The 12,365-nt window shown below is 48.1% G+C and overlaps 2 protein-coding genes across 5 annotated transcripts in view; one reads left to right on the top strand and one right to left on the bottom strand.

The window, feature by feature from the left end:
* Positions 1-6,896, bottom strand: part of SRGAP2 (SLIT-ROBO Rho GTPase activating protein 2) — a 101,123-nt gene extending 94,227 nt beyond the window's left edge. For all 3 annotated transcript variants that reach the window (XM_051639002.1, XM_051639003.1, XM_051639004.1), the window contains exons 1-3: positions 6,841-6,896; positions 5,583-5,931; positions 5,260-5,331 (exon numbers count right to left, since the gene is read on the bottom strand). In XM_051639002.1, coding sequence (XP_051494962.1) covers positions 5,260-5,326 — 67 coding nt within the window. In that variant the 5' untranslated portion in view covers positions 5,327-5,331; positions 5,583-5,931; positions 6,841-6,896. The remainder of the gene's footprint in view (positions 1-5,259; positions 5,332-5,582; positions 5,932-6,840) is intronic.
* Positions 6,897-7,404: 508 nt separating this feature from the next.
* On the top strand, positions 7,405-12,063 carry FAM72A (family with sequence similarity 72 member A). Of its 2 annotated transcripts, XM_051639053.1 has the most exons (4): positions 7,405-7,556; positions 8,417-8,494; positions 9,600-9,724; positions 10,626-12,063. In XM_051639053.1, the coding sequence occupies exons 1-4, from the start codon at positions 7,405-7,407 to the stop codon at positions 10,718-10,720; spliced, it is 450 nt and encodes a 149-aa protein (XP_051495013.1). In that variant the 3' UTR covers positions 10,721-12,063. The 2 variants fall into 2 exon arrangements, with proteins under 2 accessions (XP_051495013.1, XP_051495014.1); XM_051639054.1 differs by lacking the exon at positions 9,600-9,724 and having other exon boundaries at positions 10,626-10,725.
* The last annotated feature ends 302 nt before the right edge of the window (positions 12,064-12,365 follow it).

The raw sequence follows: 12,365 nt of genomic DNA, 5'->3' as shown, positions 1-12,365 counted from the left end.
AGAGCTTGGAGCAAGTCATTGTTGCAAACAAATGGAATCACTTACACACACAGAGTAATGATTAACTGTAAAAACCCCTTAAAAGGTAGTTTTACATTTTCGATGTAAATGGTAAGCCAATACACACAAACTCAAATCTCAAAATTCAAAACGATTCTGCTCCACCACATTAGGCTGTGTGACTGGGAAGTCTATTTACACAGTGTATTAAATTTCCCAAGAGGTGGCCAAGAGCTCAGCTGCAACCCTCCAAAGCACACATCCATGGTGCTGGGATCTGCAAACAGAGCAACAGTAGTGACCAGCCTAGTGACCTGAGCAGAAGACATACACAAAGGAGAAATCATCACACACACGTGACACAAACAGGACTGAAAATCCCCTCGTGCACAGGTATAGCAACAAAATAAGAATGGTTTCAATGTATTGATCTAAAAACCAAAAGAAAGTTCTACAAATAACTGCTTCCTAGACAAGCGCTGCACAGTTAAGCAGACTTACAACAGTTGAGAGAAATCCCAGTTTTGTTTCAAATCACCACCAAAAGCATCACACTTCCCATCCCCCAAACTCCAGCTGCTGACCCTGAGGACTGCACAACCCCTAAAAGTTTACCAGGATTAAAAAAAACCACTGACCATCACACTCAAGGTGCTCGGAAGATGAAGCACAGAAATGAGGTTTGTATGCAGCATTTCAGGCTCTTTTAAGCAGCATTTAAGGCAAAAGATCCAAATAAACTATCAGCTCTCCAGCCCAGAGAAGAAAAAGGGACTTATCTCAAATTTATCAACAATTTGAGGGAGATTTTAGACATTATAGCAGCCCGAGTCTGATGGCAGCTGGGAGGCTTGCCTGAAGTTGTTCTTAGTAAGTATTTTCTCTTCATCCAAGACACCCTCAGCTGAATAACCACGCAGCCACCTCTGTGCTGTGCTCGCTCTGTCAACTCCCTCATCTCTTTTTCACCCTCCTAGCACTTCTTGGGCTGTGCTGCAGGATCTGCAAGAGGTGCATTTTAACCTTTGTTGGAGACTACTCAAGGACAGAAGTGGCTTATGAACCCTCCCTGTGTAAAAAATGTCAGCGTTACATTTCTGCAGCCCAAACCATGAAGCTATTTACTGAAGCTTTACACAAACTAATTAAATATAAGGCTCTCATGGGACATGAGAAAGAAAAGAAGAATTAAGAGATAAATTGCTGGCTTTTCTTTCTTCAGCAAATGTACACTCCAATTTAATACATTAAACCAAAAAAACAGTCTGACAGGCCGTGCTTGGGCACAGATAGGCAGCATCCAAATCTTGCATGGAACACACTGCACAGCATAAATTAATTATCTCTGCTTTACCACAACTTGCACAAAGGAATTGGGAGAGACAATCCAGACAAGGGGATGAGCTTCAGATATCAAAGGCTCCATATGGAGACCACAGAATCTCACTTTCCAGCTTCACAGAACTCTCAATCTCTGTAAGCACATGGTACAGAAACGTATCAAAGCAGCACTTCCCTCCCTGTTGACCCCATGTCATCTTGTCAGGAGAACTCCTACTGCATGACATGCAGCCACTTCAGAGTTTCCTCAAAGAGAGAAGCACTCTCAAGAAGTCTTGCAAGAAGAGTCCACTAATACTGGCAACCACTTCTTGCCAAGAGCATGAAACACTGGATGCAGGTGGCCCAGCCCTGCAGCCAAACAGCACAGACCTCGTTTGCATCAGCTAAAGGCAAGAGACTCAAGGTCGGTGCTGTTGGTGAGGAGAGCCACCCTGTCTGGACACCTCAGCAGGTTAATTCACTTCTGCAGAAAACAGTAAGTTTGTAGTTGGACCTCCAGATACTAGAAACCATGGGATAACCAGACAATTCAGGCTAGAGGGAGCTCAGGTCATCCAGCTCAGTCTCTTGTCAGCTGTACCATCAGACCAAGTAACTCCAGGCTGTATCCAGCCTGGTTCCAGCAGCCTCCAAGGATGGATACACTGCACCAGCACCTACAGACTGCAAAGCTTGTCCTCACCCACTGCAGAAGCAGTTAGAAACAAGTACATCACTCCCTCATGGTCCATGACCACATGGTAAATTTGATGTGCAAGGGGTCAATAGTCTTCATCTTCAGAAATGTTCTCCTAAAGTTGAGCTCCTCTGCCATTCGCTGCATGCACAGACCATGGGAAGACCTAACTCCAACCCCAGAGGCAAAGAACGAGCTGTTGGAAGAAGACAACAAATACCTGTAGCTCACGACCATGAGAAAGCAAGAAGTTGAATCCTTCAACACCCTGTGGCCCCTACACGTTCTACAAGAAAAACTACCAAGTTCTTTCAGCAACAGGAAACCAAAAACTTTGCATAACAATGATCTATTAGCCATAACCAAACTAGTCTTTAAATAGTTTTTGATTAACAACTTAAGACTATTAAATTTTTAAACAAAGCTGAATCATTCCAGTAGTAATAATTTTAAGTACTTAAGTACGTGTTTGTGGATTAATGGTTTCCAGTGAAGCCTCTAACCACGGTTTCCAAAGTACAGCCAGAATGGAAGGTAGAAAAAAACACTATGTTTCTCAATGCCAGGAAAAAAAATAGGAGTTCTCATCTGAGGACCATATGATACCTTACAATTTACGCAGCACACCAACACCAGATTCATCTCACTCCTGCACTGGCTGCTTCATGGCATCACTTCCCAACACACAGGGAAGATACTCAACCTGTTAACACCAGTTCTGCACTGTTCCCAGGGTTAATGACAGAATTTGAGCAGGACACCAAAATTTTTATGTAAGGACCACGGTATGTTCAATGACCAGGCAGCACCACACTTCTGGATTTGTCTTTAGCACCATCTCATCTTCCCACTGCAGCAGTGAGAATCAGGATGTCTCTGGAATTAGAGAGACCAGAGGTCTTACTGTTCATGGAAACCTTCCTATGGAGCCAAATCACCATCCAACTCAGAACCAAGGTATCTAGGAGAAGTCCAGTAAGTTTCACGGAATGTGAAGAGGCACATATAACTTCAAAGCCTCCCTGATAGCCAGAAGCAGAGGGACAGCAATCTCCTTTATCAAAGCAGCTCATGAAGGGCTAGAGCCAGGAGGAGAAGGGAAGCTCCTCCCTGTACTTTGAAAGAAAGGAGGTGACGAGGGAGAGGATAGTTACTGTATTGTCATGTTTATTGAGTTTCTTGGCCCATCTACATCTCCTTCTCAAGGGAAAAGCAGGAGATGGGTTAGCACTTTCCATTAACCACTTGTGGGGCTGTCACCTCTGGAGTCCCCTGGGCAGGAAAACCTGAGCTGTGAGAGGGACACACACCCCACGACAGCCTCACAGCTGCCCTCGCTGCTAATTCAGGAAGGACACCCCCAGCTCCCAGCTCCTTGGGACCCATTTACACAGCTTCAATCTTCTTAACCCCACATACCGAAGATACAAATATTTTATAAGGCAAAAAAGCAAAAAAATCCATATGCTCCTACAACAATTCACTTTGGGGACCACACTGACAGGCTAATTGACAGGCCTCTTCATAAGCACTTTAAGGAATGACCTGAGTTTTGGAAGGGTCTCTGCACACAGGGAAGAGACCTGTCAGTCTCCATCCAGGTCAGTCTTCCATCCTCCCCATCTTGTTGGCCTCTTTTTTTGAAGAAGAAGAAGAGAAAGGAAGGATTTATTTTCTAATGCATGAAAAAACTGAGATGGGAAAAGATGTGCTTTACTAATTCTAAAGCCTTGTTTCTCATTATTGTCTCCAATGCACAAATATTGTGACTACAGACTTGTATCTATCACACCCCCTCTGATGGGGTAAAAAATGAAAGCACATATAAGCCTCTAATTTTACACTGACTTCAATTCCCATTTCCAAAGACAGCTAGAAAACAGGAATAGAAACTAAACTAGTAAAAAAAAAAAACATTCTCTTCTCCATTTCTAACCTTAAGAACACGGAAAATTAAAAAGAAATAATAAAAATAAACTCCTGCTCAGCTTTACATTTGCTCAGATAAGCCTTTTGAACTGAAATGTCAAAACTACTCCTAGGTGCAGAGCAGCAGGGTCAGTGCAGGACATGCATCTTGCAGGAAAACACGTTCCAATGATTTGCAACCCATGAGCAGCCCCCCCAGTAGGAAAAATCACTAAGTACATAATTGCAAAACAATATTTTAATTGTCAGGTTTAATCTAGGTTTCCAACTCAGATTTAAATCATTTATTTTTTTTAAATCAAACTGATCTAACTCCACCAACCCTGCCCAAAGGCCATCCCTCCTGCACGCCATGAGCACACCAGGCAAGTTCTGGTGAGATAAATCACTACACATCTCATGACTTCCCAACAGCAAACACATCAACTCATACACAAGCCGTAATTATTTGTTAAATAAATGTTGCCTTGAAAACTTTGTGAAAATAAGCAGCTAGGGAGACATTTCACCATCTTTTTTGTTGTGTTTTTTTTTTTTAACCTAGGGCACATGATGGCCTGAATCTCAGCCAAGTGGATTCTGCAGAAGACTTACATGATCACTGCAAATCTGCCTCTGAACCTTTACTGCCTTCCTTATGATGATGGGAATAACACTGATGCTTTACTTTTATCCATTTATATATGTATGCATATATATGTGTGCATACACACCCACACCCCCCCTGCAACCTTAAGGTGTTACACTCAAGAGCACAGTAACAAACAACAGGCAGCAATATTATGGACTCACCACGAGCAAAACCCTGAAAAATGGAACTTTCTAGCACAAACAGCTTCACAGGGACCCTCAGCACAGCCCCTGTGACTACCAGTGGAAATATGCTCTTCTGACACTACACAGATTTTTTTAAACGATCCCCATGACAGGAGAAGGATTAAAAAGCAATTAACTGGCTCTCATATTTCAAATGCAAAGCCGTATTTCAGAACAGCAAGCAGAAGAACATGGAGCTCTCAGGACTCAAAGGTTTGTCACATTCCGTTAAAAAAAAAAGCCCCTTCCCGTGACACCTTAAAACAGCAACACCCCAGCAGGAACCTACCCCACAGGGAGGAGAAAAAGCACTGCAAACCCGCTCCAGCATTGTATGATGAAAAGCCCTGCAAATTCCAGGCAATCTGCAAATGATTTTCCCCCCCCTTCCCCACCCAAACATCCACCGCAAACTCCTACAATTGCAAGTCGAGGCTGTAACAGCGGAAAAAAAAAAAAAAAAAGGAGAGAGACTACAATAAAATCCTTCCTACCTTTCACTTGAGTGTCATATTCAGCTATGATCTCCTTATCCTTTTTGAATTTTGCTGGCGACGTCATGTTTCCTTTCCCCCCCCCCCCCCAAAAAAAAAAAAAAAAAAAAGGAAAAAAAAAAGGAAAAAAAATTAACCTCCAAACAGATCCAGCAGCACACAAGCTGGGAAGGGAACGCTGCTCCTTCTCAAGGCGATGCCTCGATTTTCCGCTCGTCCTCCCTCCCCACCCCACCCCCCCCACCCCCCTCCCCCGGCACACACACAAAAAAAGAAAAGGGCAAAAAAAAAAAAAGGGGGGCAAAAAAAAAAAAAAAATATACAGTCAGTCCATGGAGAGAGGGGGTGAGACGAAGCGCAGCAGCAGCAAAATGCAGATGTGGAGAGGTCAGCGGGTGGAGGAGGCGGCAGTTTTGCCTCCCTGCAGCAAAACCTTGAGCAGCAGCATCAGACGAGCGAGATCCTGCAGCTCCCGAGGCTCTTCCTGAGCGCTAACGCTACCAGCGCAGCCAGGCAGTGCAAGTCCTTCCGCACAACATGTTTTGTGGGGGGCTCCTTGGGTTGCCTTTTTTTTTTATTGTTATTATTTATCGATGCTGTTGTTTTTCGTCAACGGGCTCGGAGATGATGCAAAAAAAACCGAACCCCCGACGGGAGCGCCCCGCGGTGTGCCTGCCAGAGGAGAAAGGGGGGGGGGAAGAAAAGAAAATAAGAAAGAAAAAAAAAAAATAAGAGATGGGTTTAGGAAATCGCAGCTCGCAGGCGGCAGGCGCGGGATGCGCAGCCAAAACCCGCGATGGGAAGAATCGCTGCCCTGTCAGGGAGATCGAACGGCCCGAGTGTCCTGTCGGGAGCAGCGGGAGGGAGGCGAGGAAAGCTGAGCGGGCAGGGAAGCGGGGGAAACGCCTCCCGGGGGAGCGGGTCCCGGGGGAGCGGGAGGGAGGGAGGGAGGGAAGGAGCAGGCGGGAGGGAGCCCGGCCAGGCTGCAGCATCCCGGGCCGGGACGCGCAGCCCGAACCGCAGCCACGCCGGGAAGCGGGAGCCGAGCCCCGGCCACACCGGAGCGGCTCCCTCCGCAGCTTTTCCTTCAGCAGCTCCAGGGTTTTGGGGCTATTTAAGGGTTTTTTTTTTTTTTTTCACGGCAGCCCTCGGCGCGGGGCGGGGGTCAGTGCCCGGGTTACCGCAGCCCGGGCGTGCGGGGCAGCCGCGAGCCTGTCGGCAGAGGGACAGCGGGACACAACTTTTCTCGTGTCCCTTTTTCATTATTATTAATTTTTCCTCTCTTCTCCCCCACCCCCCTCTTTTTTCACGGGGTGGGGAGAGGGCGCGGCTGCAGCCCCCGGGCAGCCCCTACAGAAGATGCGCGTCCGAGAGGAAGAAATAAATAAACACGGCACCCGCCGGATCCGCATCCCGCCCGGGAAGAACAATGAGGGCGGCGGGGAGAGGAAGCGTGGGGGGGGTCCCGGGGCTGAGGGACACGGCTCCGCGCCCCGCCTCAGGGCCGCGCCGCGGGGCCGGCCGGCGGGGGCAGCCCCGGCGGGCCGGCGGGGGAGCAGAGGGGCCGGGCGGAGCGGTTACCTGGGCGCTGCGGAGCCGCCTCCCGCAGCCCGGGCGTCCTCCGGCCGCTGGCGCCCGCCACCCCGTGCCCCTCGGCGCCCCGCCGCCGCCCCGCCCCGCCGCCCGCGCCGGCCAATCGGCGAAGCGCACAGGGCAAGAGCGACGGGGTCTTCGGCCAATCAGAAGGCTTCGTCTCCCAGCTGGGCCCGCCCCCTTTCCCGCCGCCTGGCACTGGTAGCGCCGCCCCCCAGGGCGGGGTGGGCGGAGCGCCGGAGCCTCCGCCCCAAGGACTGCGGAGGGGCGGGGCGAGTCATGCTAATGACCCGCCGGCAGGACCAACGGGAGCAAGGCAGGGCGTGCCCTTCCACCAATGACCGCGCGGTAGGGGTGGTACCACCCGTCTCCTCCAATGGCCTGCGAGGAGAGGCTGGGTCCCGCCCCCGAGCTCTTCACCAATCAGATCCGGAGGGCGTGGCCTGACGTGCCCAATGGGAAGGTGAGGCTGGGAATTCAAACTGACAGCGGGGAGCGTGGCGGCGGGACGGGCCGGGCCGGGGTCCCGGGCAGGGGGGCCGGGGTCCCGCCATGTCGGCCAGCAGCTGCAGCTTCGAGGACCGCTGCGTGGCCGTGCTGTGCTGCCGCTTCTGCCGGCAGGTGCTGAGCTCGCGGGGGATGCAGGCCGTGCTGCTGGCGGACACCGACACCGACCTCTACTCCACCGACGTCCCGCCCTCGGGGTAAGCGCCGGGGGGGGGGGGGGGGGGGGTGGCCCGGCCCGGCCCGGTCCCGCAGACCCTGGGGATCCTGCGGTGGGAGCCGCGGGCTGCCCGCCGGGACCGGCCGGCCTGGGGGCGCTGGGTGACCGAGCCCCTTCCCCCCTCCCAGCCCCCCGCGCTCCCTCCACCCCGGGCCGGGCACGGCCGGACGGAGCGAGCCGGGCTGGCCCTGCTCTGGCAAAGCAGGCGGCTGATGGGATCAGCCTGCGGGGCCGGGAAGGCACAGGGAGCTCCTGCAGCTTCTTTCTTCAGCAGAGATCAGAACTCGGAACAAACAGCTGTGAGCAGAGCGAACCTGCTCTTGCACCGGCGGCAGCAGCAGGACCCTCCTCCTGCTCCCTGCTTTCCCATAACAGGATTTGAATACTAAGGGAAATCAGGTTGCAAAACGACAGCTTAATGAGAAAGCAGGGGCTAAAAAGGAGATAAGAAATCAAAGGTTGGGTTTTAAACGCCCGGGCCTTTCAGCTGTTCTGTAATCTCTGCTGAGAGCTGCCAGGAGCTGGGTCCTGACCAGCTTCCCGGCGGGCAGGGCCCGCAGGTCAGTGCCAGGAGCAGCAGGGCTCTGCTCTGCTCTGCGAGCGCTCAGGAGAGGCTCCTGCAGCATCTCGTGGGTCTCTTTCTGTTTCCGTCCGAGCCCAGCTCCTAGCTGAGAGGGAGCTTGAATCCTGTGGTCCTGGGAACATTTTAAAAAAAAACACCACACAAGACTGAAACTGTAACATCACTTTGTTGTGACTTCAGGCCTGTATTATCATAACGTTGCAGTTGTAATCACAGCCACACCTAAACTTCTGCATTGTTACTTTCTTCCCACCCAGGACTGTTGATTTCATTGGGAGCTGCTATTTTACTGAGATCTGCAAGTGCAAACTGAAGAACATTGCATGTCTGAAGTGGTGAGAACACCCCTCGGTGACACCCAGACCCCCTCACACACACCACGACACCATCACCTTCTCGCTGCCAGGCAGGAGCTCAGGGATGAAGGAGCAGATTGCACACTCCTCTTTGCACACTCCAGTTCAGATTTAATGCTGCTTGATGGAAATCCAGCCCCCTGCTCCTGGGCAGGGCTGCCAGGCTGTTTTTCTCTGCAGGTCCCCAGTGAGACTGTGACAACCTTGTCAGTTGTCTGAGTCTATGGGAACTCTTGCATGTCACCTGCCTGATTAAATGTCTGCTTCAACACTGAGATAATTGTGTGAATAAGGCCACAGTAAGAAGCAGTTACTCATATTCTAATTGATAGAACATCCTCTTGGCAGAGCTCGTTGTTGCTAGCAGATGGAACATGTTGTCACTGAAGTTCTTGGAGTTCTTTTATCTTCTTTTTTAATGCTTAGTATTTAAGAATAAAAACAACTCTCAGATAGCTCCCAGTTATTTGAGATTATCCTTTCAGCTTCACCATCAAAACTTAAACCTTGTTCAGATTTCAGCAGTGGGTGTGGGGCTGATAGGAACACAGTATTTGGGTTTTTAGACAGAAGTAGAGAAGCAGAAATGACTGAGAAAATAGAAAATGGGTGGTTGTAGGTTTCAAACGAGGAGAGTAGATGAGGCTTTGATGGTCTCAGTCTCATTACTCCTACTACTGATCCACTCCCCTGCACATGCTTCTGTACAGGTGGATTTTGTGTGTGTGTGATGAACTCCTACATTGATTCCAATGGAATCATGGGCCTTCCACAAAAAAAAAAAAACAAACAACAAAACACACCACCATTTGTTGGTATGTAAACTACTCTGCATTACACAATTTAGGTTACTAAATAGTTCTCTGTGCCAAAGATCTAACACTTAGATATTCTGCAACTCCTGGCAGATGTTCCCTGAATATTTAAGATGCTTGTTTAACTATGTTCCCTTAACTTTATCAAAATAGGAACATTATATAGTGGTCTGGTACTGTGGTTATTTAAGGATAATTTGAGCTGGAAAAGCTGATGTTCTCTGTTCCTCAGGCATTTGTGTTGCTCATGATGTCACTTGCCTTTCTAGTGGCAACGTTGTGGGTTATCATGTCATTTCTCCCTGCAAACCCTGCCTGCTCTCCTGCAACAACGGCCACCTCTGGATGTTTCACAGCCAAGCAGTCTTTGGCATCAACAGACTAGACCCTTCTGGTAAGGAACACATCCTCCTCTTCCCAGAAATCTTGGATTCCAAGTCCTCCTAACGAGGCCTCTCCATATAGAAGAAGCATATGGAGGGAATGTAACATATGGAGGCAGAAGGCAAGTGTTACTGCTCTGCTGATCCAGCAAACTGCTTGGGGGGAGGTGGTTGGAGCTACTTTGTGAAGGAACATTTCTAAGTGGAGATTTATCTTCATCAGAAGAATTCACCTACCCCTTTTGTGGACAGAAGTCAGGATTTTCTGAAGCAATAACCACTACAAACACAGGCACCAGCTGTTATTTATAGCAGAAGGTAAAGCTCTCCTGGGCTGTTAGGCAGCTGTCCAACAGGCACTCTTTTGGGGTGAGTCATGGTGTCACTTTGACCCTATATAACTGAGTCCTCATTAGCTCAAGCTGAATTTCCAGCTCCTGCTGGCCAGTTTCCTCAGCTAGGTGTTGTTTGGGTGCCAAGTGTCTCATGTAACTTGCCTGGAGTCCTCTGGAGTGCATAACATTCTGACAAGTCACTTCTCCTTGCAGATGGAAGTAACTTACTGCCTAAACCTGTCAGTGGCACCTGCACTCAGAGCAATGCCTTTAAAAAGAAATCAGCCATGAGGGGATTATCAATAAGTACAGGAATTAGCTATATAAACACATCTGTGGGCAGGGACTTCTTCCTTGAACTATGCTGTAAACAATGACACTTACAAGAACACTTTGAAAGAAAAATAGGAAATAGTCTCAGTATCTTTATCATGAACAGGACTTACCAGGTTTTGCAATGATTAGTAATGTTCTCTGAAAAAAAGACAGTTGTGCAACTTGCAAATAAGGTCACAATCCAAAACCACCTCTTTTAAGATTTCCCCTCTCCTTTGTCTTCTCACCTCCTTCCCACCAGGTGTGAACGTTTTGCTCTGGGGCAACTTGCCAGATTTGGAAGAAAGCACAGATGAAGATACATCCTGCATCTCTGAGGAGGAGTATATCAGATGAGTGTTACCAACAGAATAATCCAGGATCTTTCCCAGAATCATTGCCTTGCTGTTTGCTTTGGATTATTTTTTTTTCCCTGCTGGCCCAGAGCTTAAACAATGCAGAAAACCAAGAAATCTGGAAAACAGTCCTTAAAAAAAGGAATGTATCATCTTTCTCTTTCATTGTAACCTTCCCTGGACTATTAAATCTGGCTGGAGACATGCCTTGGTTAGACCTGGAAATGCAGTTGGAAGGTGCATTTACTGAGGTCTAGGTCTGTTTTGGTTTTCCATTTAAGTCTCAACAGTTGATAATCCTTCTTTAACTGCATCTTATCTTCGTTCCTCAAACAGTATTCACAGAGCAGTCTCAGTTGCTGCCAGTTTCTTAAAAATCTGAAGAAGCAGTTAGGCTGGGTGAGGAAGTTCTAGAATAACTGCTTTTGTGGTCACATGGACCTGGAACTTCTACTCTGAGTACACAGAGTTGCTAAACAAGTGGCTTGAAGTACTGGAGGTTTGGCTCTAGCATCTGGCTCTCCTGCTCTTTAGCTGTTTGGGCATCTGAGACATACTGGGATGCTCCTGACTGTGGAGCAGAGTCTTCCCATCTCCATCTTTCAGCACTTACAGGATCATATTTCTGTGGAGATCAAGCTCATTTCCCCCCCCCCCAATAAAATACAGCAGTTCTTTAATGGCTCACAGAACATCCAGATTACACTGGAGTTTTTCTTAAGGCCAGCAATGAAATCCTTCTAGTTTTGTGTGTTATTTTTTTCTCCTTATAGGGTAGACATCCCTCCAAGACAGAACTCAGTCACCTGACTGGGTCTTTTTTAGAGAAAGAAAGAAGCAATCAGGTTCAATATTTGCTGTTCATGCCTACCCTTGCATCCTGGGGCGTGCAGACCGTCCGGTTCCTGGAAGAAATGATGACTTCAAAGCTCCTTATCCCAGTAGTTCCAGCCACAGTTCTTAACTTATGAACTAAACACTGCCCCCTTCAGCTACTCACCCGAAGGATCACTTGTAGAAAATCCAAGGTACAATCATAGAAGAGAAACAAAAGTACTTCTTAAAATTTGGTTTGATGCTGAATAAATCCTTCTGCAGCCTCGTGTGGTACGTGGCAGAGGTGCAGTGAAGGCAGATCTGAGTTGTCTTGGTGTTCTTACTGCATGTTATGTATTTCTTAATTAACAGTTCTACCTCTTCTCCATTGTTTAAATGTATATTGGTGTATTTATGTGTCCATGTGTGTCTTGTTTTGGCTTCCTATGTTCTGTCTGCTCATTAAATATGAGTTTTGGATTGCAGAGTCTTCTGGGCTGTAATTAATGTGGATGTGTAATGATACTAGATAACCAGAACAATGAAATAGCATCTTTTACTTGTATTAAACTAGTTGAATAATTAGGTTCTAACTTCTATAATTTTGTTTGAGAGACCACAGGAAAATCACCTCCTTTTTAGGCTGACAGTTTCTCAGTCTTAACGGTGTTTAGTCAGTTAACTCTTCTGTAACACAGCATCCCATTTTTTTGCTAGTTTCCTACACTGCATGACTGATCAAGTTGTGACTACAGCATTCAGCTGGTAAGGAGACATCTCCCACAAAGGTTTTCCAACAGAAATCGCGAGCTAAAAATACACCTGATTGG

The sequence above is a fragment of the Apus apus genome, chromosome 23 (genome assembly GCF_020740795.1).
Source record: "Apus apus isolate bApuApu2 chromosome 23, bApuApu2.pri.cur, whole genome shotgun sequence".
Lineage (NCBI taxonomy): Eukaryota > Metazoa > Chordata > Aves > Apodiformes > Apodidae > Apus > Apus apus.
The sequence above is the reverse complement of the archived record's forward strand: the minus strand, read 5'-3'. Positions and strand labels throughout refer to the sequence as shown.